At 52.1% G+C, this 26,512-nt stretch overlaps 9 protein-coding genes across 9 annotated transcripts; 5 read left to right on the top strand and 4 right to left on the bottom strand.

The window, feature by feature from the left end:
- Window positions 1–1,126: 1,126 nt before the first annotated feature.
- Window positions 1,127–1,573, top strand: POX_c04013 (uncharacterized protein; the record flags this gene model as incomplete). The annotated part of the gene is made up of 1 exon (XM_050112898.1): window positions 1,127–1,573. One exon carries the CDS (start codon window positions 1,127–1,129, stop codon window positions 1,571–1,573), a length of 447 nt encoding a protein of 148 aa, XP_049970454.1.
- Window positions 1,574–5,811: 4,238 nt separating this feature from the next.
- Window positions 5,812–6,117, bottom strand: POX_c04012 (uncharacterized protein; the record flags this gene model as incomplete). The annotated part of the gene is made up of 1 exon (XM_050112897.1): window positions 5,812–6,117. The coding sequence occupies one exon, from the start codon at window positions 6,115–6,117 to the stop codon at window positions 5,812–5,814; it is 306 nt and encodes a 101-aa protein (XP_049970453.1).
- Window positions 6,118–10,283: 4,166 nt separating this feature from the next.
- Window positions 10,284–10,439, top strand: POX_c04011 (uncharacterized protein; the record flags this gene model as incomplete). The annotated part of the gene is made up of 1 exon (XM_050112896.1): window positions 10,284–10,439. The coding sequence occupies one exon, from the start codon at window positions 10,284–10,286 to the stop codon at window positions 10,437–10,439; it is 156 nt and encodes a 51-aa protein (XP_049970452.1).
- An 88-nt stretch (window positions 10,440–10,527) lies between these two features.
- POX_c04010 (uncharacterized protein) lies at window positions 10,528–10,740 on the top strand (the record flags this gene model as incomplete). Its single annotated transcript, XM_050112895.1, has 1 exon — window positions 10,528–10,740. One exon carries the CDS (start codon window positions 10,528–10,530, stop codon window positions 10,738–10,740), a length of 213 nt encoding a protein of 70 aa, XP_049970451.1.
- A 491-nt stretch (window positions 10,741–11,231) lies between these two features.
- Window positions 11,232–11,554, bottom strand: POX_c04009 (uncharacterized protein; the record flags this gene model as incomplete). Its single annotated transcript, XM_050112894.1, has 2 exons — window positions 11,232–11,366; window positions 11,501–11,554. 2 exons carry the CDS (start codon window positions 11,552–11,554, stop codon window positions 11,232–11,234), a joined length of 189 nt encoding a protein of 62 aa, XP_049970450.1.
- Window positions 11,555–12,198: 644 nt separating this feature from the next.
- Window positions 12,199–13,494, top strand: POX_c04008 (Mitochondrial distribution and morphology protein 12; the record flags this gene model as incomplete). Its single annotated transcript, XM_050112893.1, has 1 exon — window positions 12,199–13,494. One exon carries the CDS (start codon window positions 12,199–12,201, stop codon window positions 13,492–13,494), a length of 1,296 nt encoding a protein of 431 aa, XP_049970449.1.
- A 573-nt stretch (window positions 13,495–14,067) lies between these two features.
- Window positions 14,068–15,004, bottom strand: POX_c04007 (uncharacterized protein; the record flags this gene model as incomplete). The annotated part of the gene is made up of 4 exons (XM_050112892.1): window positions 14,068–14,449; window positions 14,519–14,622; window positions 14,679–14,813; window positions 14,984–15,004. The coding sequence occupies 4 exons, from the start codon at window positions 15,002–15,004 to the stop codon at window positions 14,068–14,070; spliced, it is 642 nt and encodes a 213-aa protein (XP_049970448.1).
- A 595-nt stretch (window positions 15,005–15,599) lies between these two features.
- Window positions 15,600–17,965, bottom strand: POX_c04006 (tRNA-dihydrouridine(47) synthase [NAD(P)(+)]; the record flags this gene model as incomplete). The annotated part of the gene is made up of 3 exons (XM_050112891.1): window positions 15,600–15,681; window positions 15,768–17,684; window positions 17,751–17,965. 3 exons carry the CDS (start codon window positions 17,963–17,965, stop codon window positions 15,600–15,602), a joined length of 2,214 nt encoding a protein of 737 aa, XP_049970447.1.
- Window positions 17,966–19,235: 1,270 nt separating this feature from the next.
- On the top strand, window positions 19,236–20,816 carry POX_c04005 (uncharacterized protein; the record flags this gene model as incomplete). The annotated part of the gene is made up of 2 exons (XM_050112890.1): window positions 19,236–19,872; window positions 19,933–20,816. 2 exons carry the CDS (start codon window positions 19,236–19,238, stop codon window positions 20,814–20,816), a joined length of 1,521 nt encoding a protein of 506 aa, XP_049970446.1.
- Window positions 20,817–26,512: the final 5,696 nt, after the last annotated feature.

Here is a 26,512-nt window from a genome sequence, read left to right as displayed (position 1 = left end):
CCAACTGGATGACTCGAGCGTACCAAGTGACTAAGGAGGCTGGGCCGATGATGCACCCTCGGGCCTCTTCCCACTTGCCAAGTGGTGTTGACACTGACACCCCATGCCTTTCCACTGCAAACTCTATTGAGTTTTGGATTCTCCCCCGAGACCATGAAGACCTTCAGCCACAGACTTGGGAGACGTGAGGTGCATCCACAATATGGTCGGATACTCGGACGACATGCTTGAGGGTGCGACTTTTCCTCAATTTAGTCTAGAGCTGAATGCTACTTGAGGAGCGGGCGGGTCGAAGATGCGCTCGGCGAATCCCGTTATGATGGAGTCGTCCATATCCATGGTTTCTGTGAAGAGCGTCGGAAGCCGGGACTCCACTGATTCCCACCTCGCCGGTAGCCCTTGGAGAACTCGTTTTCAGAGAAAGAGGTTTGCGAGTGCGTCGGGAGTGTCACTGTCCGCTGTCCGCTGCCCACTGTGCGGTCCTCGTGATACTGGCATGCCGCTGGCGCCACTTGATCCAATCTCCCGTTCGTCTTGTACCTAAAAATTGATATGCAGGCGAAGATCAAGCTCATCTTTACTGCGGGTTATGAGTAGTCGATCAAGGATCCATCTGCAAGGGGCAAGGTCATCGGGTGGCGACTCGCCGCTCAGCCGAGGCTTTTGGCCACGACGGAATTGTACTGAAACCCGCGATTCTGTCGCCTGAACAATCCGGACGGAAAGCGTTTTCACATAGAGAGTACTTCAATTTGAGCAAGCTTGATGCGTCGTGAAACCACATTGTAACCTTTGGTATTCCAACTTCCGACGCATGAGATGGGCGATAATCATACGGTACGTTCACACTACAGGGTACATGCCTATAGTGGCCGAGCTCGGTCCGCGTTCCATTGCCGGAGTCATGTCGAGTATTTGTTCGACGTGGTTGAAAGTACAGATTGCCTCTATGGATGGGCCCTCCCCCCACCATGTCCACTCATTGTACTTGGTTCTTGTGTTCAGCTCGCGAAAATTGGCCGATGGCCCATCAATCCATACACGTGGCACCTTGGAAGACCATCCAGGTCGTGTCAATCGCACTCAGTAGTATGGTAGGACGGTGGAACAGTGCCCGACCATTCGAATGCTCGCACATATCTCCATGCATTGGCCCCGTTTCTCATGCAGCCCGAGCCAAAGATTCCGTCGGGGGGCAACGGGTCTTAGCTTTGGCGCTAGAACCACGGCAGAAGCCTTCGAAGTTGGATCAATTAGCGTGGCCGGGGGTCTTCGAGTCGATTGGATCCCTTCCGGTGGGGAAGCCACTGGGCCAAAAGTGATTCCAATAAAGGTCGCTTGTTCCTGGCCAGCCGCCCCGCCGGTAATATCGTTGAACACCTGCTGGAACAAAAATTGGGACAAGCTAGTACAGAGACAGGCGGCGAAGACCCTCTTCCCCGACACGGAGCCAGGAACTAGTCGCTCATTTGAGAATAAGATTGACTCCGACGGTGAGAACCCTGAGACTGAGGCGCTGTCGCAAGGCAGAGACTGCCCGAGATGCCGATCCCGTCCCGGGCTTGCACGATAATCTCCTTTCGACCGCCAAGTCCGCTCGATGTCGCAGTACCCGACTCCGTAATTGACCGCCTGACTACTGTTTCTCTTTCCTTCAAATCTTCCAGCTCCTTTATCTTGCTGAAACTCGGATGTTGATCTTGTCAGAATTGTCGGTTTTCTTTTTGTCTGCAGCCTCACACCCCTCTTGGAAGTGGGGACCTGCGAGGCCGGGGCACGAATGGGAGGAAGTGTTAGGATGATCTCGTGTGCGTGACTCGAGAGAGCGGGGATCTATCTATGCATCGACGTGGCCATGTGACCATGGATAGTTAACAGCCTCTCCATACACCCACCCACACACAAGACCAAACCATGTCTTTCGAGCTCTAAAACGGACGCAAAGAGGACTACTGCACCATCGCTTCTTTTGCCCTTTTCTGAATTCCATGAAAGCTATCACTCAGTGATGCTTCGTGCAGTCTGCCAGTTTCACCCCTTCAAGACGAGTCAGCTTGACCAGCGTGGAGACTCCCGTCGATTTTGACACAGTGGAGTTATATTCGCAGACGCAAGGGGACGCATTCGTCCTGCATATGCCTATTCCAGATGATCCCCGCATCAAAAAGAGAATGTTATCAGCTCTCGGTTTGACCTGCAGTATCTTGACCAGATCTGCCTTTGGATCAATCTCCCTGTTTCATGCCATGGTCTCTCTCTCTCTCTGAACTCTCACTGTGATGTACATTCCCCGGACCAAGTTGAGCTACACTCGATCTTGTGCTTGGTTGCAGTACCCAGACATGGCTCAGGTAGGTACTGTGCAGGGATATATTGAGCAACGGATCTATACACAGTACTCAACGGGTCCAACTCTAGCTTTTTCAGATGAGCTCCCGCCGTGTCCTGGAGACAGTAGCGGCACGGAGCACGTGGCACATGCGACAGACCGCCATCTGTAATGTCGGAGCTGGGAGTTTTGGAACCTGCTAGCGTATCAGAATATCCGCCAAACTGCTTCAGCACTAGCGAAGGAGATGACCAAAAAAACACCGTCGGCCGACCGGGCACATGATTTAGTACCGTACGCTACTAGGTAGGTACCCCATTCGACCTGTTATTCAAACCACGAGCCGGTGGGCACCAGCTTCCCAATATTGAGGAGAGTTTCCCCGCAGGTGAGTAGGTAAGGGGCTCACTGTGTACTCAATTTTAGACCTAGGAGACCCCATGACTTTCTTCTCCGCATTGGATTTGATTCCCCGCGCGCCTAGCTCAATTTTCAGGACCCTTGAGATAAGAAACGACGATTGGCCTGATCTGCTGCATTCTGCCCTTTTTGTGTCACCCTCCAAGTGTGCAACACTCTTGTCACATGATTCATTTTAGGGCTTTTGGCCGCCCATGAGCCAAGAACCGATTGGCATGTAGAGTAGTATATCCATACACAATCGCACTGCAGTGTGTATTACCAAAGAACGTGTATTTGGCCAGTGTCTTTCGCAGCAACCATGGCTACGAATCAAGGAGCTCTAGGGTTACTACGTGCGGAGCATCTTTGTGCTACCTCGCCGACGGGAAGGATAAATGCTTGTAGCATAAGACAAGTAGACATAACGTTTGAAGCACCAGGCACTCAGAACGTACGGGCCTCCGAATGAAAAGCTCTTAGTTGCTGTGCTAGGACCGTCCTCGTTCAATCCGTACTTTCTGCTTCAATGTTCTGTCGCAGATGCGCGTGTCCGAAGGGAATTTCAATTGAGGATTCTTGATCAACAACTAAAAAGATTGTCAGCCTCTTGCCGGATAGCCAGAGGCCAATGTTTCTCTCACAATGTCAGATTCGATCTTCATTTACCTCCTCTTCAATTTTGATGGATCCAATGGATTATACGTCGTATAGATGCCATGCGCGATAACCCGAGACTAAGCACTCAATTGCAGATAAGATCAGCTAAGCATATTCTTAATGCAAGTAACACCGTTACCCTGGGCCAGGTTGGACCGCGGGGTGCTATTTCCCTCCTTTCCGACTACCTAACTAACACCTACGTATATATAGTGTTCATCCGAGGTGGGAGCCTTCCCACCAAGAAGAACCGGGAAGTTTTCAATCAGCCATTGTGAATCGAATCAAAACAAAAATCGGAACGAACAACCCATCAATCAGAGTCTCGCCCCTTCACTCTGAAGCTTTGTTTAGTACCTATGAATGCTCACTTCCAGACCTGGTCTAGAGATTCATGACCGCCTGAGAATAGGTTCCTCCCGTCCCCCACACCAGTCGCAGATTCTAATCTAAGGTCGGATAAATCCATGAATATAGCCGGACGTCTAAATTGAATATACTGCTTTACGATTTGTACTTTCTGTGGTAGACCACTAGTACCCAGGACGGGCTAACACACATTGATGAATTCAGTATCTGTATCTCTATCCATTTGTGGAGAATATGCCAATCACAATGAGGGCAAGACCCCCCTCCTCTTAACCCCCCCGCGATGAGGCTCTCCCAAGGCACCACCAGTACAAGCTTGTCAAAAGAAGGGCGAAAATGTCCCCGGGAACAGAAAAAAATCACACTGGTGATTGAGCATCTATGATTGGTCTCTCTTGTCTATTGGTCTTTTTTTTGATTTTGTTTCTGTCTTTGTTTTGGGGGGGGGGCTTCTTCTCTCTCTTCTGTCCTCCCTTTTCTTTTCTTTTTTTGTCCGCTCTCAGTCTCCTTCAGCGGCACCTTCTAACAATTATTAAGCGATTGTTCACCGGAGATGCGGGGGTGTCAGTCTACCAAAGTGGCAGATGTGGAAACACAGACTGTAAAGTAAGCCCCCCCCCCCCCCCCCCCTCTTCCCCCGACGGGCTCTTTAACCATCGACCTCACCGGGGTGACAAATGGAGACTGCGGGACAGGAACACCGCGCCCCTCAGCCATGTCAAAGGTTGCGTGGTACCTGAACCGAAACCTACTAACCTGGCAGAGATTGCAGCGTGACCATCCACCTGATAATAATTGGCTCGATGATGGATTATCTCCTCCTGTGGGATCTGACGCAAAAGTGGTCATCCACCAATACTTCAGTACACAGGATGGAAGCAGAATACATTCAAGGGGACGTGGACGTATAGGATATGAGGAGGGTGGGGGGAAAACAAAAACAAAAAGAAGCAAAAGAAGAAAACAAAAAAACAAAAACAAAAGTGAAGGATGCCCCCGGTCTCCGTGGATATACTGTAGCCAAGAAGTGTGTATTATAAGTATACAAGTAGATGATTCCGAGCATGGGGGCCAGCATTTCCGATTCAATTTCAATGCATCGTCCTTTTGCGAGGAGCCCCCCTCGGTGGGAGAATGGCGTAACAAATCGAATCTGAGAGATCTGCAGACTTGGCGAGATAAGCACGACTCGAAACATTTGACGTGGCCATTAACAATCCTCATCATGATGCGTCGGCTGCTCCTTGTAATGAACCCCCCCTTTTTTTTCGTTTTCGTTTTTTTTGTACTTTAATTTCCATCCATCTGGTGAAAGATGCACCGAGGAGAAAAAAAGGGAGAGGAGGCCACGGGGAAGTTTCCCAGACTCAGCCCCCAAGGCGGGATCTATCAAATTGCACAAGGCTTGGCGGATCAGCAAAAACACGCTGGGATTGCACTTGGCAGGCATGGGGGGAGAATGCCTCCTGGGTCGATTCGGGCAAACGGATCGGCTGCAAATTGTCATCGACAGGGATCATGGACGGACGGATGAAGGATGCACTTGGTACTATGCATACGGCGATGCGGCGAATCCTCGGTCTATGGGAAATTCGTTCCAGATTAACTGATTGACAACAATGATACTGGGTGATATTGAAGTTTATGGCTCTACCAATTTAGAGAAAAGAAAAAAAAGAGGAAGAAAAGTAGTCAATCAAATATCCCGAGATCAGATAACGCCCCTTTGAACCCCTTGCTTGACATGGATATCCTGCTATTGGCCGGAGATAGCGATGTAATGGAACTGGGGAACATCAGAATGAGGTCCCTTTGCTTGCGCTCAGCATCCATGCCCAATGGTCCAACTTGCCTGGGGAAACGGAAGCCCAGGCGTTGACGATTCCTGATCGTTGACGGGCGAGTCGTGGCCCCCAAAAGTGAAATCAATAGCGAACGAGAAACCAAAGAGAGAAAAAAAAGAGACCACAAATAAGAAAAAGAAAAAAAAGGCCGATTCATGACACAGTGAACTGTAACGGGCATTTGCGACTGCTTGGAATCGATCTCGATCATCACTGTGAGGCACGGCGGTTTTTGTTGTGGCCGAGGAAGAGGAACCCAGCTGGCAGGGAGTTGACAGCCGGAACGTCGTCCACTGAAGAGTCCTCCGACAAAGTGGAGGATGAGCTGTGGGAACGGTGCAACTCCGGCTCATGCTCCAGAGCGGAAACCTCACTCACGGCCTGCTCATCGTACAGACGAGGGTCGGGGCCGGACTCGGTGGGAGACAGAACGAGGAACTTGTGGCTTGGGTCGAAAGGAGCCGAGTTGGGGGCGGAGAGAACAAGGAATTGGCGAGGAGGAGGAATTTGGAACATTTTGAGGAAGTTTTTGGTCAAAGGTATCGACCAATTGCGTTGGAGATGAAATAGGTGAATACACGTCTCTGAGAATCAAGGTTGACTCCCGGTGGTGGATATAGAGATGGTCGAGTACCGGTCAAGTGAAATGCTTGCACCACTGGATTTTTTCTAGGCGGTTTTGAGAGAGAGAGAGAGAGCAAGAGAGGGACAGAGGGAATGTTGGAGAGAGTGTTTGAAGAAAAAAATAAGATCCTTTCTGGGAGTCTTTGGCCAGACTTTATAGCCTCCTGAGACACTTGATGTGCTCGCCCTAATAGCACATGTTTGTGCGGAGTGAGGGGCATTCCGGTATGGTTGATCCGGTGTACACAGGCGTGTCGAGCACCGGAGACAGACAAGACCAAGAGAACAGTGGGTACCCGGCTGATCACGTCCGCCGCCAGTCAGCCCAGTGGCTTCCCTGGATACCCTCTTGTCCCTCCTGGAGTCTGGTCAGCAACTTTGACACTGTACGATGTGCATTAGGGCCGGATGAGCGGGCAAAGGGGTCATGCCGAATGGCATCGTCCCTACAGCATCCAATCGCTGCGCGGATTGACCCCAATATGGTCCATCTTCAGAACTTCATCGGTCTTGGCCAGAGAAAGGGGGTGACGTCCGTCTCCTTGTTAGCGGCCAAGCAGATCATGATTGAAACTCCGACCTTCTCAAGGCAGCCTCCGAGTAACCCGTGCCCACTCCGCCGGACTTGACTGGGGACCTTTGGGCAGGAGATCTGCGGTGGTACCAGCATCGTCCTACTCAAGTCGCTACTTCAGACATGCTTGGCAGACCCGAGGCAGCTTTGCGATCTGTCTTGGCAGAGGAGCAGCAAGCGTTTGAAATCTGGCGATCACACCGTGGTCGGATCTTAGGGATCCAGCTTGCGATTCCTCTTCCCCTGGCCTCATGGCTCTGACGGATGGCGAAGTCGTCATCGAGAGAAGCACAACGGCCATCCACATCGGGCCAATAGGGTCTGGCTAGAAGCACGTAGGTGGTCTTTTAGTAGCGCCGTGGAGAGTCCGATGCAAGCCGCAACTCCGAGGCGTTGAGCCTCGGGAGGGATCAGCAGCCAGGATGCGAGGACCCTCACCAACCCTGGAGGGGACAAAAGCACGAGGCATGGTTCCGCAGCATTCCTGGGAGCGTCAAGATTTTTAAGATTCGAGGTCCCCACGGGACGGGGAAACCCAGGACCAGGTCCATGGGGTGCTCTGACTTTCACTGCGCTAACTACGCGATATTACGAATCCTGATGCATGAGCACCGAGGCCTCTTTTCAACCCTCGACTGCGGAAAATCATGATCGACAGCTATTGAACAGTGGAGAGTACCCCCCACGCAAGTCAGCCTATTACAATCCGTTGGTTGCTGAAGTCGTCCAGCTTTGCCAGAGTGCGTCCTGGGGGTTTTTCCACCAGGCAAAATGGAACTCCCCCCTTCGATCTCAAGGCTATTCTCGTACCGTTGGAGCTTTTTTGGGCGCAGACAAACAAAGGGCTCTGCGCTCGGGATGGATCCGAGTGACTGACATCGTTCCCGACTGTAAAATATGCGATCGTCAACCGGCCGCGATCTCATCGTTGAGGTGTTCCTATCCGATCGACTTCGGTTTATCTCGTGCAGAGACGTGAGATGGGAGGTGTGCGGGAGAGGAGGATGAACCGCCTACGGTCAAAGGTGACTTTGAGGCTCTCGGTAGCGTCCCTGGAATGCAGCGTCTCCGTCTCGCCGTAGGTGGCGCGCCGGAGTTGTCACGTCGTGCCCATTCATTGTTCTGGAGATCGTAGGCTTGGGCTAGCAATGACCTTACAAAGGGTCTCTCTCCGTAAGGAAAATCTGTACCATCAAGGGGAACGTGTTTTTGATCCAACGACTACAGCTCCTGGCGGTTGACTCCAACTTAACCTTCGCCGGGTCTGGTCGCCCCCGGTTCACCGCGCACGCTACAAGAATCACGTGGATTTTCCCATCTGCAGAGAAGATGGACCACCTGCGGTCTGTCGGACACCAGTACCTTCCTTGCCTTCTTGACTGTCGTGAACTTGTCGAATTTCTGCACGCGTTGGTTGGATTGTTCCTCATGATTCGGGAGCAATTTCTCGGAAGACCAACGGCGCTTAAATCACAAGTGGAGCAAGCAAGTCTTCGCCCTGGGTCGTCCGGCGTAGTCGCTGTGCATTACCGCTCCAGTGACGTCCCCCCCACTCAAGGCAGAGGCGCCTAGCGATGAGCCTCAGTCACTGGTTTTTTGTAGATGGAGGGGGCTGAACGAGTTCGATCCGACACGATCAGTCAATTTTTGCCAGTCAATTTGACGCTAGAGGACTTCGATTGGCAAGCGTTGATCGTCCATTCATATACCCTGGGCCTCCCAGAGGTCACCGTACAATCCACTATCCGCCCTTGCTCTCCTCCGGTTGAACCGCAGTCTAGAGCTCTATCCGCCCCCTGAATGAGGTATCGCGTGATGGCTGCGCGGAGCAATGGCAGCTCCAGTAGCCAGGGTGGATTGGGAGCAGTGAAGACGCGAGAACCATCTACCGTCCTCCCCGAATGAGCCTTACCCCCATTGCGATATTTGTTGATTTCTACGTCATGACCTTGAGGGCTGGGATTCTAATGCAGCTCGCACGTTTGCCATCACCAACTGATCCGTACCAATGGTGTCCTCATCCAATGGTCTAGAGCTGTGGCATAGAAGAATCAAGTAAACCGGGTGACCTTGTGCGATATTGGACATTCGACGGCCTCAGAAGGGTCATGATGAGGTTGTCCGCACTCGATCTTGGGCACAGGGTGAGAGGGTCAGTTCACCGGACAATTCATGTCTCTGGATTCTCCTCGCACACCCTCTCTCTTCCCCCTCCGCGGCTCGGGTGGTTGATGGTTCCGTTCATGATCGCAGCTGTTCTCTGCTCCACACCCGGGACCGAGTCATGGTAAGACGAATCACGATCTCGAATGGACGAACAAGGTGACCCAATCAGCAAGCCGTCAGACCTTTCTTTTTTTCTTTTCTCGTGGATTAAATCATTTGTTCGTTTTTGATTTGAACGAGTGCGGCATTCCGACCCTCTGCAACGGCACTTGGCATTGGCCCCCGGGTGAACCAGGGGGGTGGCTTATCGAATGATCCATGACTGTGCCAGGCGGGTTTGCTCCCGTCCGTGGAGCGAAAAGAGAATAGACTGCCATGCGCCACCTTTGATACCCGGTACCTCGATTGTTCGCCTTGTAGTTCCTCGCACTGGTGTTAGTGCATTGTTGTTGCTCTCCACGCGGACATGGGTTGTCCGCACAGGACTCGGCGCGCCATTCAATGCGCCAAAGCATCTGGAATTCGGGATGACCATGTCGAATCGACGAGAGCTGCGGTGCATAGTGCGTCCAAAAAGAAAAGAAAAAGTTTAAAAAAAAGACCAAAGAATAACGAGAGACGGGGAGAATGAGAATGAGAAAGAGAGAGTGTGAGTATGAGTGTGAGAAAGAGAGAAAGTCAGACAAGCCCTGATCAGGCATCTCGTAGTCCACCATTCAAACAATCAAATAAGCACATTAAACTATTCTCTCATTAATGTTATCTACTAGTCTGTGCACGGGAGAAGGTTGATTCTCCGAGCCAGGTCCGGCCTGCTACTGTAGCAAAGTGACTCTCGGACGATCCGATCCACCTTCCACGGCCAACATGCCTGGATGTTGGCCCGCAATAACCTTCAGATCTGCCCTTGACCAAACCGTGTCCGCCTTGTTAGATCTAAGTCCCCTTAGGTGCCTCGCTTGTTTCGGGAGGTGATTGCTAAGTGACTAGATGCATATGGCGCATCAGTTATCCCCCACAGCGGCAGTGAATAGGCATACTATCGCAGCATCTTTGATGGTCATGATGCTACGCCTGTTGGTCTCTAGATTGCCGGCACAGTCGTGGAGCTTTGAACGAGCATCATCGATCTAGAATATAAAGCACTCGACATCCCGCGACCCATTGAGTCTCGAAAGAAGCATCAAGCATCGAGATCACCACGGCCTTCTCCAACCGCATCAAGATCATCACAGCTTTCTCTATCAAACATCCTCAGACGCACGTCTTGCTTAACCTCCTCTCCACTTTGAAACCCGTGGACCAACTTCAATTCAAAATGTGTTCCGTCTACGTCTTCCTCTACGACTGCGGCTGCTGTGTGCGCGAGGGCGAGGTTGTCCACTGCGCCAAGGTTGGAACAGCCGCTTGCCCCGGCGTAAAAGAGATCTTCCGACGTCGAGACGGCTTCAAGTGCCCTGCTCACGGTGGCTAGAAAGGGTAGTTCACGGTCAGTCCGGAGACTTTTCCAATTTCGTTGTGAAATCATATCACCGTGCTAACGTTTTTTTTTTCTCTTTCAGATGCGCATCAGTCTGCTCAGCTACGCGGCTCACTCAGCTCTCAACATCACCACCTTGGAGGCTATCTTTATCTTTTTTTTTCTTCTTCTCTTTTTGAAGCTTCGCTCGCATCATTCATTCCGGATATCAGTCGCTGCGGAGACTCCTTCTCGCTTATACACATTTCTGATCTCACGACGATTTTACTCAACATGGTGGTTTTCTGCGCATTGAGCTTTTATGTCTGTTCATGTGACTGTTCCTGGTGGCCTGTCTTGTTGGTCTTTGTGATATGGTCCCCCGTCCTACCTAATTGATTGATATTCGACCTGTCCCTCCCCTCCCTTCGAATTCTCATCATGTTTTCGGTGTTTTTGGTGTACGTTCCTTCTCATGGCCCCCTTTGACCACTCATTGCGATTTTCTTTTTCTTCTTTCTACATAGGGGGCTATGAATGCAACAATATTCTCTCTTTTTTAAACGTCTCATCACTGAGGTATATGTCATACATAGTAGGCGATCGGCATTGTGGGGTCGACTTCTGTCCTTGTTTATTGCCAGGTACTCGGGAGGTGGACTCGGAGGATAATCATCACCTGCCCAGGTAGTAATCCGTTACTCATGTCTATAATATCTACGCATATAGATGTAGTATTTCAAGTGCACATGAATAGACCTGTGTTTTTTTTTTCTTTTTCTTTTTTTTCTTTCGAGCAAGTGCCTATCAAGTAGTTACCCATAGAGCGGCGGCGCTGTCGCCGATGACGAACCAACGACACCTCTCAGCAGTACCTAGTCCATTGCTTATGTTCGCATATGAATGGAAAGGAATCCACTCCGAAGATGCACCATATATTCTCTAAGAATAATATACTGTATTTCCTTCATAACACGAAAGGTTTCTCATGGATTTAATATCCAGCGCCAAGCGATAGGTCTCGAGCAGCAGGCGCAGGCCTCGCACTTGCATCGCATTCAAATCAGCTGACTTACCTTAAAACTCCGCTTTTCACAGAATCCAGAGGCTCTCAGCACGGCACATAACATGGTAGCCGCACTTCCCACTCCGTCATCTCTCGAGTAGTGCAGGGAGCCCTGCCACCACACAGATCGTTCACTCGCAGGTCACCAGACGGAAACCATTGGAGGATCTTCAAACTTCCAGATGCCCCCATATTGATTCGTCGTAGAGAGACGCTGACTGGGCGGATGGGCTTCTCGGCATTTGTTGGTGATGGCGCCCGGACCAGCCTCAAGCTTAAATCACACTGCAGGCCTATCAGCTCCGGCCCATGGCGCCTAATTCAATCGACCTCCACATCCAATGGTTCCTGTCGGACCCGACGATGGGCATACGCCCGGCATGGTGATGATTGCAGGGTATTCACTGACCCTCCTGGGAAGTCCAAGAATCTCCGTGGTTTGCCGGTGGTCACAGTTGGTTGGCCTCGATTCCACCACAGCATCTCCATGTGGACGATCAGCGTGCTCAGTACGCTCATGGTGGTCCCCGGCTCAGTTAAGATCACGTGATTTGTCATCAGACTGGGGGGACGCGCGCCTGAGCGTCATTCAGAGACGGCGTCAGGTGTAAACGGATCCTTGGACATTCAAAATATTGCACCTCGCCTCTGACGTGATCACCGTGGTGGAGAACTCCAGAACTGCAGCTCAGTCGCACCGCACATGTGATGTCCATCGACGTCGACTGGGCTAGAGCCACCTCCGGTCCGGACGGTGAAGCTCTAGCAGAGCGCATTCGCTCCTTCGTCCACGACAAGTTTCAGCAAATCCCGCTCCCACGCTTCATCCGCTCGGTTCAGTGCCATGCTTTTGACTTTGGTACTATCGCTCCGGACCTGGAGATCAAGGATTTCTGTGATCCTTTCTCTGATTTCTACGAGGAGGACGATGATGACACTTCTGCCACCTCCGAGGAGCTGATTGGCGATCAATGGTCCGGTCAACATTCGGATTCCGCATACGATGACGACTTGGCACATCCCCTCCACCATCACCACACCCATCATAATCCTCACCACCACCAACATCATGTGTACCCCGGGGAAGGGTTTCAGCCTTCAGCTCTGCGGTCTCCGCTCCCGCTAGGAGATCATCTCAACTCACACCTTCTTCCACGCGCAAGCACCCCGGGCATCCCCGGGGGCACGTCGACTCTGGGATACCATCTCATGTCCCTAGGGGGTCTTTCGGGGACCCAGACACCCCTCGCAGCTGTCGCTGGCGCCACTCCCTTCGCCAGTAACTGGTCAGACTATGGGCTAGGCCACAACGACCGGCCACGGCACCTCTCCCGGACCAGTGGTCTCTATTCCCATCCAGACGCGGATACCGACCCCGCGCATTCCGCTTCCAGACCGTCAACGGGCGAGCCGGGAAGCAGCGGATCACATCGTAACAGCGCTGGCTCGGCGGATATCCCCAAGCCATCAGATCCAGAAGAAGGCCCCATTGACCCGTCGGCGCCCATTCCACCTCGAATGCGCGAGCGGCGCCCAGAAGACTTTCAAATACTCTGTCATGCCAAGTACGCCGGCAATATCCGCCTGTCTTTGACTGCAGAGATCTTACTCGACTACCCAATGCCCAGCTTTGTCGGATTACCCTTGAAGTTGAATGTCACGGGCATCACCTTTGACGGGGTGGCTGTGGTCGCGTATATTCGCAAGCGTATTCACTTCTGCTTCTTGTCCCCCGAGGATGCCGATGCGCTGCTGGGTGCCGAGGGTCAGAATGAAAGCACTCGCCCGCAAGGCGATGACGGCCGACCCCGATCGGGCGGAGATGCAAAGCGACAGGGTGGGCTGCTGCAGGAGATCCGGGTAGACAGCGAGATTGGTCGCAAGGAGAATGGCAAGCAAGTGCTGAAAAATGTCGGCAAGGTGGAGCGCTTCGTTCTTGCTCAGGTGCGACGTATCTTTGAAGAGGAATTGGTCTACCCGAGCTTCTGGACATTCCTCATCTAGCTGTCACCTCGAGGTCTGGATTGGTGAGGGTTCACTCCCCCACCAATGGGAAGGGTCTTTTTTGCGCCGGCTGATATGAACTCTGAATGATGTATTTAATGACTTGATGATATCCCTCTAAGTAGTTCTTTCTCAATTACTCCAGATTACCTCTGCGAATCCATACAAATAAGCATAGTCAGTAGGCGGAAGAAGGAAAGAAAAAAAAAGGGCTTCCAAGATATGCGATCCAAAGTCATCTCCACCGCAGATAAAACATATTTTCTCCCAACAGCTGCATCATGGTACGAGAGCATGCGCGCTCTCGTCCTTGAAAAGATAAACTCATATGGATCGAGAGCTCATGCCATGACGAGGGCAAGAAAAAAGAACGGTGTCTGTTGCCCATGCTGAGGTAGTGACTCGACAAGAACAAAAGGTTGGCGAAATAGGGTAATGCGAGCCGAGGGAGCTTGAGGTATAACGACTGAAACAATTGCAGTGTGACTCTCGTATCTCCCACGCCATTCTCGCAAACCGGGCAGTCGCCTAAAGTCCCGAGAAGAGGCTGGACAAGCCGGAAAAGTAGCCGCCTTACATGTCCTTCTTCTCGGTCTTGTCGCTCTTGCTGGTGGAGACCTCGTCACCAAGGCGGTGGTACTCTTGAGTCAGATTCTCGCACTGCTTCTTCAGAGTCTCAATGTCGCGGTCCTTCTCGGCCAGCTGCTTCTTCAGCGAACCGATCTCTCCCAGCGATCCCGCCTCGGCGATGCGAGCAGAGTCCTTTCCACCGGCGCTCTTGTTGCCCTCCAGCAACTTGACGCGGTCTTCCAGACGCAGGACTTCCAGGATCATCATGTAGGTACGGTTGAGAATCAGAGAGAGGAAAAGAGTGAAGCCGCAGAGGTACATGTTGCGCTGCGAGTAGAACTTGCGGGCCTGAACCTCCATGCGATCGGTACCAAGGTGGGCAGCGCTAATAGAGGTGTTCAGTCAGTGACTTCTGCCAATTGGGGAGATTTGAAATCTATCGTTCCTGACATACCTAACGGCAGAGCCATCCTTAGCGAAGGCTGCGAGCTCCTGCTGCACCCGGTAGACCCGGTTGACACTGTCGATGAACAGGATTAAGATGAAGATGAAGGTGATCTGCAGTTCTTATTAGACAATTGGCCCGAGAGCTCTCATGACGTTTTGCGACGTACCTTTAAACCATATTGAAGCTTTGCTATAATTGGACTTTCCGAAATGAAAGCGAAAAGCTTGCGCTTGATGGTGAATGGCAGAGGGACGATGAGGGCCAAGAAGACCGCCATCTCAAACACCAACAGAAGGAAGACCTGTCCATAACCATACTTGTTAGCATTGTGTCTTGAGGGTGCACGAGAGATTCGAGATAGCCAGACAACTCCGAGACGGGCAAGCCCATTGGATTAGGTTGGCCGTAAAAACTCGTCTGGTTCGCGGAGGAGCCACGCAGCCGACTCTTGTGGGCAGAAGCTGTACATACAAGACTGTAGTAAAGAGTCATTTTTGCAGAAGTTCTCTTGAAAATTCGAGGTTACGGATCAACAATCGCTGCACGTGTCTGTCTGATGAAAAGGGGCCGAGGGGAATGGTTTGGGAGCTTTCGTCACCACTGATGCGCGGAGCGGACTGAATGACAGAGAAGAAGGGAAAGTTTTGTGTGGAGAGGTCTCAGGGAGAATTTGCGAGGTGAGAAGGAAATTGGTGTGTTCAATTTAGGCAGCAACGAGGAGTTGGACCAAGGAGATGCGGTTGTGCAAGTTCGAGGTGGCCTTTAACGGGGGAGTTTCCCAGCTTGCCCTGAGGGGGAAGACGTCATTGTCAGATGATGCACGTGACAAGTGGGCGGCTGTCTCAAATGCAACACAACCGTGGAGCCCGTCATCAGTCAAATAGCGCAGGAGGTTGGCTAAGTTAGGTAGTTCAAGAAGGGCATGTTATTTTACCTACACACTACGATACATTCTTGTGCTGAATTTTGACACCTACCATGCAACGTAGACAGTCGTCATGAGGCTCAAGTTGCATCTGCATTCTACAGTGTTTGCTTGCAGGATTCTTTTTCTTACATCAAAACTTCAAGCTCAAAGACTACCTATTTAGCCCTCAGCCTCATAAGCATTTGACTTGTGCTTGGGCTCAAATTTGAAGTCCTTGTGAGCCGGCCCAAGGAACATCTCACTGTGACTGAATGTCAGTATACATGATTCTCATACCAGATGGTAGGGCTGGGTTATCCCAGGAGAGGACTCCATTCAGCAACTTACGTGATCTTGATCCAATCCTTGTAGTTTCCACTGCCCATGAGAGTCTCCAAGTCGTTGCGGCCACGCCAGGCAGGAGGCCGGTCGTTAATATGTGGCGGCAGGTACTCCAGCAGGCCAAGAGGTACATAGCGATAAGCGAAGCTTAGCCACTCCAGAAGGAATCTTCGGGTGGTGCCGACACCAAACTCATCGGAGCCCCAGGCCTCGAGACCGTACTTTGCGAATTTCTCAATGTAGGCAAGTCGCTCCGAGGCGGACTTGTCCAGATACTGACCGGTTTGGATCTCTTCAAAGATCCAGGGTTTGATCAGAGCACCACGAGCCACCATGACGGAGTCGACACCCGCATTGTGAATGTGGTCGTCGTAGTCGACATGGGAGTAGCAGTCGCCATTGCCGAGGAAGTAGGTCTTGCCTCCGTTTGGCATGTAGCGGGGATCGGCTTCACGGATGGTATCAGTGAGGTCATCAGTCTTTTCGTTGAGACGCTTGATGAGGGCAGCGGTATCCGCGATGTAGCTCCAATCAGCTTGCTTGGTATAACGTTGCTGTCGGCTGCGCCCATGAAGAGTGATTGCAGCGACACCAGGGGGCCCCAGGTCGAGAATGCTTGATTCGTAGCCTCCCAGAACCAACCGCTCAACAAGCTTCAGGGCGTTAGGCTGGTTGTCTCGAGTGCCCATCCGAATCTTACACGTGATGGGAATTTCCTGAGAGACCGCATTCATCCCTCGAAGGATCTTCTCGAGTTTGGAAGGATGATCCAAGAGTGCCGAGCCCGCTCCGTCGCGATAGACAAGCTCAATGGGACACCCACAGTTCAAGTCGATTACACGCAAGTGTGGTGTATATCTGGAAAGCACTTCTGTAGCCTTCAAGGCCTGGAAGGGCTTGTTTGCAGTGATTTGGGCTCCGAACTTGAAATCTTTGGAATTATCGTAACCTTGCACCACGTTTGGACCAGGTGTGATGGTAGGCGGGAGCATCTCAGACTCATGACCCTTGATGAGTGTCCACTCTGACTTGTTTCCCTGAATCAAGGGCATGCTCAGTGCCATCTCAGAGTAAGTGAATTGGGCGCCCAGGTCTCCGCACAGTCGGCGGAAGGGGAGGTTACCCTGAGTCGTTAGGGGAGCCAAAGCTGGGGTCTCGGGCCCAAAGTAAATACGCCTCTTCTCAGAAGGCAAGAAGGGAGGCTCTGTAAATTGCGCGCGGTTGTCTTCGATTGCATCTTTGGTTTCGGTGGCCTCGTCGCCATTCGTCGCAGAAACCTCTTCGCTCGCCGGGCCCTTTGCGCCATGGGGCATCCGTCCGTGCAACTGTTTCTCCAGCTCCTGCGACACGTTGTTCAACCATTGATTGTATTCATTGGCACGGGGAGTGTGCTCTCGCTTTCTCGATAATGCGACTTTATCTTCATAGGAGATGATGTTCACGAGGCCCTCAGGTGTCGCATACGGCACAAGTGGCTTCGCCTTTGCCTTGCGCTCTTCATCTTCCAGCAGGATCAGCTCCTTCCGACCATCTTCCGTTTCTCTTTCCTTTGAGTGTGATCCAACCAAACGGCATCGCCAACCAGCGTAACAAGTTCCACGCGCCTCATACACGGGACAAATGCCATTAAAGGTTGTCAGATCCTCACGTTTGTGCTCTTTCAGGTACAGCCGCAAATCATGTTCAAAACGGCATTTGTCTCCAAATTGACACTCTTGTGGTGAGAACTCCGGGCTCAACATTCTGGAAGCACAGAGGCCCTTGGCATCCTTGGAGCTACCAAAGCTTCGATTGGTGTTTTGGCCCTTGGGCTTCTTCTTTCCCTTCTTCTTCTCCTCATCACGCTCTTGATGGGAAGCAGCTTCAGCAGCATCGTCTGGGTTCACGGTAGGCTCTGGTTTGTTGTCCGACTTGAGGAGATACCTACATTGAACAGAATTCGTCAATCATGCATTCGGGAAAGTCCTATGGGCGACGCGAGAAACTCACTCAGCTTTGATCGGCGCAATGCCTCTCTTGCGAAGATCATTGCGGTCATTTTCAGGCTCGTCAGATCCTTGCGACCCCTCCACACGAGGCTTCTTAGAGGGAGGCTCTTCTGCGGCAGGGCTACCGTTGGCGGCGTCGCGCTTAGAATTCTCCGCCTCCAGTGGAGCTTGGGTGACCTCCGCATGCGCGGGATCAATCACTGCTGGACTGTCCATTCTAGAAGAAGTGGTGAGTGTCCCTGGCCGTCCTGCAGCAGAGTGGTTCGAGAAGTCCTTCTCGTTGGGAGCTGCCAAGTGAAAAGGCTTATTTTTGGTGGTCTCTAATATTTCCAATCTTGTAAAAATTGTCCGAGGCCGGTGGCGCTCCGCAAGTAGTTTGCACTATTTGCAACCAAGGTTTCCCGAGAGCGCAGGGATGTGATTGGCTTAACCTGTTCGTCAGGCACTAGAGATAAAGATTTGTTGCACTCTGACAATAGATCATTTCGCCACCTTTGGCATAGTTCATGATGCGTGCAATCGATCTTGCTGTGCTAGCTGTGGGTAGAATTGTGCGTAACAAGTTTACACTCCGTGCAACTTCTCATTCTCTTCTGCAGCATCGATTGAAGGACCATGGCGTAAAAGGTAGGCTTACTAGGTTAATCAGGATGCCCACTATTCATGAAGGACGAATCTAGAGCAAGCATGTGATAATGAGGGGGAGCATTCGCCAGCGGACATGTCACTTAGGCAACACTATTCATTTGTCTTGCTCTAGCCATGAAGACCACTTCCAATCGGATGCTCAAGCGACGATGCGAGACCCAATTAATGTAGACAATGCTTCCTATAATTCGGTTCTCGCTGCCATATGCAGTACGCACGTGGGACACGGCCAGCGGCTACCATCTCCTGCCGCATCTATCCATTGAAATTTGACAGAATCTTAACACACCAGCTCAGAAGGTGCTGACAAAAGACCCGAAGCTTTTGCAATGTTCACAAGACCGACACATTTCTCCACATCCTGACCCAATCGGAGCATGCGAAGCCATACTTATTCATGCCGATAGCAAGCGGCAATAGACATCGATTGTGGCGGTGCAGCTTTAGTGTGGCGCAGCAATCCCCTGTCTCCCCCGCCTTGAAGGGTTCCCAGACGATGACGACAAGGGCGCCTCCCCCTCCCCCACTTAGTATCCAACAGGTCCTCTCTCCGGACCGGGTGCTACATAAGGTACTTACCTAACGCTATGGTCTTTTAGAATTTAAGCGCCCAGTCTTCAAATCCCTTTATTCCAAGCAGTTCGCATAAGAGCCCCCTCTCTCTGTCTGACATTTCCTTTAAAACTCGATCTTAATTCTCATCAACTCACTTCCCAGCTGTCGGAAAATTTGTGGACAAACTCCCAGGACTCGCCGTTTATTGTTGCTCCCAACCACCAGAAAAGGAAGCACGTCACCCATCCTTTTTTCACGTTACTATCGGCACCGCCCATCCAACATGTCGGGCACCGCGCACGACTCCAGACTGCTGTACAAGGTGAATAATATTCGAGCCTTCCATATCCAAGATGGCGAGGAGCAAGAGTTGACGCCTTCGGGCCCTCAAACTCTCTCGCTGTTGATGGTTCCCACCGCTGCGCCGGCAAACGCCTCCGCTGGTGGCACGCAGACCCCAGAGGAGGATTTCTACTTGCATCTCTCTATTCCTCCCGAGCTGGACCTTGCCATCCCAGCTACCACCCAGATCTTCCACCAACCACCCGATAGCTACCTCATTCCTCGCTGGGACGTGGGTCCCGAGGTGGGTGCTTTTATTCGCATTCAGTTCCCCAGCATTGGCACAGGTCCTAAAAATGTCACACAAGATGACATCGACACCTTCGAGACCATCCTCGCCCAGTGCACCGCATTCATGGATTATGCGCCTAGTTCTGGAAGCAAGTCTCGTGACCCTGCCCCTTACAATCCAGCAGATTTCGCGCCTGGAGAAGGGTATGTCGGGACTGGCGGTACCCAGGGCGAGAACATGCACGGCAGGATCGTGCTAGTCGATGAGGAGGACGGAAGAGTCGTCGGCGAATTGGGTGAGGGCTACAATGTAGTCGAGAACGGAGATGTGAAACCCGGATCAAAACGTGAGTGGTCCCCATGGAGAGACTTGTTCAGACCCGGTGCACCCACTGACCTTTTAGCAGGTCCTGTGGAAATTGAACTTCCTGCCGAAGGGGAGGGTAATAAGGTCAGAGTGGCCAATGTTTCTGAAGAATACTTGGAAATGTCACGGCATCCGGCATATCAGAACTCGACCATCGTCCAGACATCAGCCACCGCCTCGCGCTTGATCGTGACAACCTCGTCGTACATCTCCAATGCAATCACCAGCGGCGCCGAGAATTTCATGAAGAAGACCAAGCCTGTCCCTAAACCGGTGACTTTCTCCGAGGCCACACATGCTCGCATCCGCAAGGTTGGCACCTTCTCAAATGGTGCGGCTGATTTCTCTGCACGCACCCTGGGCCAAGTGGACCGTGTAGCGCAGAATCTCGGCGCGTCATTTGCGCGCAAGGATGCGAAGCCGCGCAGCGATAAGAGACACATGCCTCCGCCCGAATACAAGCCCGGCGTTCTGAACAAGTCCATGATTGCTTTCTCGACCTTGGCGGATGGCATTACCGAAAGCGCGCGCACCATGTTGATGACTGGCTCGGCCGCGGCTAGCAGCATGATTGGTCATCGTTACGGCGCCGAGGCAGGCTCCGTCGCGAACGACCTGACTGGCGGTGTCAAGAACGTTGGTCTGGTGTACATTGACGCGACGGGCGTGAGCCGTCGCGCCCTGCTCAAGTCCGTGGCCAAGGGCATGGTGGTGGGACGCATGCGCGACGGCAAAGAAGTCGTCGTGGGTGCCGGTGATGGTGGCCAGCTGCCAGCTGATGTGAAGCACAATTTCGAGGCTGGCCCGTCCAACTCGGGCGTCGGGCATGCCTCGCCGTCCCCTACGCCGCCACCTTCTTACGGTGCCCCGGGGACAATGTCGCTGGGTGGGACACCCAAGTCAGGCGCTGGATCAAAGCGGTGAATGCTCGTGACACGGGGCGACTGTGATCACGACCAGCTGCTTTGCACGAGTGAAAGACAAAAGCACTAGTCTCGGAGGATATCTGGGGGGGAATAGGATCTCATGGCGACTCGGCGACTCTTCATGTATGGACATTGGTCAACATTTCGTTTTAAATAATATACTCGCCTTGGGTTTAAGCCTCGATACATGACATGCGCATTGCGATGAAACTGGGGAGTGGGAAACTTCCGACATGCAGCCGACTCTAGAGGTTGCCTGGACCCCAATCAGACTATTTCTCCAAGCCTCTCTGGTTGATCAAAATAATAGACTTACATGTCATACTGGAGGGGGTGCACTCCATCTCTCAAAGCAATGCTCCACGTAGATACAGTAGTATATTCCTGTGCCCCCTACATCTTCTCGAGGCTCTTACTTAGCGCTGGCACTTACGGTTCTGAAATACTTAACTCCCTGTAGAAATCCCCAGTGAGAGATGACAAGATACCCAAGAGCACTCCTTCGTGTGCCCAGCGGCGCCAACGCAGCCATGGTGGCGACCAAACAGACACATCATCCGTCGATCTATCAAGCGCCTCTCTTCCTAGTGGCGGTATCCCTCAAATGCTTCCCGCCCACGACTTCGATTCTGGCGTTCTCCCTGGAATTCTCCACGCCGCCAAGCCCTTATCCATCTGTCTCGCTGGCGGCCTTTCGGCCTCTCATGTGTCAAATGGGGCCCTTGAGATAGACCATCGCGCGTCATTCAGACATCACGGTGCTCCAGCGCAATTGACCCCCCCAATTTGAACCGATCACTGCCGGGGGTTACAAAAAAAAATTAAAAGTAGTTGTGTTGCCGCTTAGAGACGATTCGCCACGATCGATTGGACAGGCGATTCCCAACGCGCTGGCGTTGCCAACGCATCACCCGTTCAACAGTTGGCGTGTCCTGCGCTGTGGCCCCCATTGATTTCTTATTCCAATGCGCGAGGCGCTTTTCACACCGACTGGGAGATGAGGGGAGAAAGTACGGGGGTAATAGTTTCGGAGTGTCTCTCGGGGGAATTTGGGTTCTAGGAACGCTGCCAAGTGCGAATTCGAATTCTGTGTTCGTGTAAAGGTTCAAAGTTTCTTTTTGAGGCAGTCCATTGGGGGAAGGGATTGTTGCGAGGTCTTCGACTCTGGCTGATACCCTTGACTTGCAGATCAACACACACAAGAGACTTGGAAAGATCACAACTGATTGCATTACCATTGTAGCTAGTGCGATCGGCGGCGAAACTAGTCTCAATTTTAGTGGTGGAGAGTCGAACAGGTCGAAAACGCAGTGCCCGTTGGGGGGGTGGAGTTTCGCTGTGAACTTGTGTGGAGCGGGTCCAACGGCAAACCCCAGGCAGAGTGTGAAGCCCAGTCGAGGAGAGACAGAGCGAGAGAGTGGCTGGGACAAGATCGTTGGCCTCTCCGACTTTCCCAGTGGTCCCTTGAGCGGAAATGGAAATGGAAATCGAAGTGGTAGTCGCGAGATCATCGATCGTGCTCGAATGTCAATTGTCTGCCCAATGTGGTTGGACCGATACGCAAAGGTTGGGAGGGTGAATTTGAATTGACTCTGCGGACCACGCAATCTGCAATCGCGACGGTCATCACCGTCCGCTTCAATTCTCCGATCGTTCGCCCTGGGAACCGACGGCGCCGCAACCGTGGAAAGTCCCACCCCGTGCCAGGGATCATTTGCACGAAGAAATGGAAGGGGGAAAGGGGAAAAAAAAAAAAAAAGGGGGGGGGGGCTCAACTGGCCGGAGATCAAGAGCGGAGACTGGCAAAGGTGAATGATGAATGGACTTGAGAAGAAGCATTGGGGGGCATCGGACCTCGACCAGCTTGAGCACTTGCACCTGAAAGGAGACATGGACTGCATAATGCACACATTTTGAAAAGAATACATATTCGGTAGTTTGGAGTCAGCTACTACTATCACGTCTAGAATTGAGAGTGACGGGACCACGTCCGTATCGTAGGTATAAGTGTGCAGTTGTTATACATTACTCTTAAAGTTATTCTGTCGTAAACGATAATAATTCTGTTTCTGGCTATCCAAATTCGAGAATGACTGGCATCAAAGTTCCAGATTGGCCAATCCATCCATGGTCAGCCTACAAAGCAGGGTACTGCCGAAAGTCAGAGGCTGGGATGGTCGGGCGTCCGACGCAATAGCCTCATCACCGTCTACAGGTACAGCATGTAGACCTGGGGATGCAGAGGTCGATGACGGCGATCCCGACTCACCAGTTCTCTCAAACAGCAAAGTAAGGTTTCAAGTGTGTTATGGAGCTTCGGCTCTAATCTAGTCAGACTGGTGCGAAAGGAGCTAGAACCAGATAAATGTAAGCACTGACTACAACCTGACGTCCACCACCAACACGATGCCTTTGGACTGAAGTAGCTATATACGCCCACAATCGCTCCCCCATCAATCTTCAAAGCTCCCATACTGATATACCCAGTGCAGATTTTATACATGATCTACTTCCCCCCCCGGATCACTGCGAGACGAGGTGCTGCATACCCATAAGTTACAGTTACGAACTGCAATCGTGCCAGCAGAGTGGCTATCCGTGTCGGGTATTCTGCTCGAGTGGGTTTAGTCCACCAGACTACGTGCCACGGGTGGAGACGGGCTGGGACTCGGGCAGTGGTCACCTCCGACCGACTCCATCGCCAATCTCTTTGGGCCCACTGATGACGATCGTTCCTGGCTGCGGAGCCCACTCGGCGTGAAATTCGAAACTGTCGGCGCCGGCAGTCCTCCCCTAATTTTAATTTCCCTGAGCGCTGTTCGCTGCGGTTTCCTCGATGGGGGCGGTTCCCATCGCGTCGGTCCCGGCTTTCCAGGAACCCATTTCAATTGGAACAGGACCTGGTAAGCGATGGAGCACTGTGAAAGAGAGAAGAAAGAGAGAGAGAGGTGAGGATGAAGATGGGGTCCCCAGTGTCAGTTATTCTTTTCTTCGTGGATGTCCGGAAGACAGAGATCCAGAGATCGCGCTTTATGCAAGTCATGAACTCTCGGTGGCTTGCGACCCTTTCGGTTCCATCGGACTTGGACGGGTAAGTGAGGGTAGCGCAGCTGAGCGACGCTGATTTGATTTGATTGACTGGGGATCATTGCGTTGTATATCCAGACCTGCCAAAACAAATTGAGCGAGACCCTGGCCATCTTTGGTCGCTTTGATGCGGTACTGGTATTGATATACTCGCTATCGAATATCGACGATGTACAGTAGTACCCTTTTCATGCGATCATTCCTCCAGTACGTATCGATACACTTTTATGTGCTCTGAGAAGGTTCCTTCATTCACTCTCCCATTGTCCATTCTGGGATGCTGTTTGCGCACTTTCATCGGCCAGTCCGTCACTTGTTTCTCCGTCCGTCTGATCTCCTTCAGTCGATTTCTTTCAGTCCTTTTTTTTGCTTTTGTTGACAAGTTCTGTGCCCCCTTGGAGCGGAAGTATTGATTCGGACATTGACCACAAAAGCCAGGGTCAGCCCTCGGGCCTCGTCCCCGTTGGGATGCCAGCTCCCGTCGACGAGGCAAGGGAGCTTGGCTGAACCATCGACGATATCCAACCTCAAGAATTCAGCCACTGCTGAAATCTTGAAATAGTCATGGCAACGTTCATTGATCAATAGTGTTTCCGAGCACGTCCCTGTGCTCGCCCCCAATGGGGCAAGTGAGCAATATCCTAGCCTGGCCTGACGGATTGAAAGCTTTAGCATGAACTCAAAAGTCTTGGCGACAAAAGGTATACGGATTTGGCATCCATGCCTCTGAAAGGAGACCCCCTGGTCGTCATTCACGTCGGGGTCATCAGGGCTCACCTCCCCGCGAAAAACATTTTCTACGGTCTCTCGAAAGCCTGCCAAAGCTCCACTTGTAATTTGCTAAATACGGTGCTGTGATGCCCCGATTCATCGTCAGGATCAACTATCCAGTGTCCCTAGTTCCATGTCGTGTCCACTCGTCCAGTGCGGCAGTTCTCCATGAATACATCCCTCATCCGTGGGTCCAATGAGAATGAAATGAGGCGGCCTCCAACGATTTGGGCTCTCGTCAACGGCGTCATGAATGGCGTTCAACCCCGAGAGTTGTGTTCACTACCCCTCCGGTAGCTCGATCGCTGGCTCTGGTTCCATGGCTTTTTGAGACTAAGCCCTCCGTCTCGGGCCGCTTGGCTCTGGAAATAGACCAGCATACTGTACATCACACATGGGAAAAGAGAGAGAGAGAGTAAAAGAAGAAGCATTGGACCAATATGAGACCTGTATCAAAAAGAACAGAAAGGGAATGCACAAGCAAAAGTGAAAATAGAAGGGAAAAAAATCAAAAACAAAAAAAAATCAAAAAAGGGAATGGAAACAGGCAACAGACCCGCTCTGTTCCCCCAGACTCCACCAGCTGGAACCCGCTTCAACTTGGAAGTACCTCCACTCTTCACCACGGCGCAACAATACATCAGAACTGTCCGGGTGTCCGGTTCCCACACGTCCAGCCGGCTCCATCGCCGGACTGGCCATTCGCACACTTTGACAACTGACCGCTGGATATGATTCGAGCCATTCGACTGCCATTGCATCTTTTTCCATCGGTGAGAGGAGCCTGGGCTCGTGGAATATGGAATCAATGGACTACGGCGTAACTCAACGACCGTCGTACCGTATACGGTTCTGAATGAATCAATAGGTCTACGTCGAAATACCAAGAACCTGCCCTCGACGGCTCGACCTCCGACAGCTGGGTCGTTCCGCTGTAACCTTGTCCACCTGCTAAGTCACTAGTCGTTCACTAAGTAGCGCCTACGGTAATTTCCCACCTAAACCTGCTCGTTGGCTTGTGCCTGGGAGTGCTGAAGAGCTGGTGTGCCCGGGCGTTGGCCGTGTTCCTCTTGCCGCTCGGTCTCGGTCTCGGTCTCTCTCCTCCTCCTCTTCTCTCTCTTTCTCTCTCTCCCTTCCTCGACTCGGTCAACTCTTTCTTCTCACCTTCGTGCCGGGTTTAGTTTGGGGCCGCTACTTCAGTGTTCTGGGACCGATTTGTTTTCTTTCTCTTCATTCGGTTCGGGCTGTGCTTCTTTGTCCCTTTTTTTTTTACCTTAATTTCTTTCCAGGCTTGCCTTCCCGCCCCCCCTTTTTTGCCGAACCCTTCTGACGGCCAAACTTCACGAAAGCACTCCGCTTCCTTTCTCCTCGCGCCCCCTGTCCGCGCGCGCCCCTCCGCCCTCCGTACCCTGGCTTGGATCATGTTTGGCATTCGCAATTGAATCATCACTGCTTCTGGTCCGCGAGAGTCGTGATCCACGTCTGAGACATTGTGAACCGTCGCGTTTGTTTACCCCCGACTCGTGGACAACGTGCGACCGTCTCGGGCTCTTTGGCTCATTGCCGCCGCCCCCACCCCTGTGGGCTGGAAAGAAGCATTGAGGGGGATTCGCTGAGTCGTGCTGTGCAGGTAATCTTGTCCTCGTTTCTGTTGATCTCCTATCTTCTTCTCACCGAGACGCGCCCCGTTCGGTCAATTGCAGATTGTGATCCATTCTTTTTCTGGGGAATCCGCATGGCATCATTCTCCCCCCACCATTCTTCATCTCATCTGCGACCACTAGCCCACCACCAGCGTGGCAGCAGCATTCCTCGCAGCGCTTTTCCCCTCATTCT

This window comes from Penicillium oxalicum, chromosome III (genome assembly GCF_001723175.1).
Source record: "Penicillium oxalicum strain HP7-1 chromosome III, whole genome shotgun sequence".
Lineage (NCBI taxonomy): Eukaryota > Fungi > Ascomycota > Eurotiomycetes > Eurotiales > Aspergillaceae > Penicillium > Penicillium oxalicum.
The sequence above is the reverse complement of the archived record's forward strand: the minus strand, read 5'-3'. Positions and strand labels throughout refer to the sequence as shown.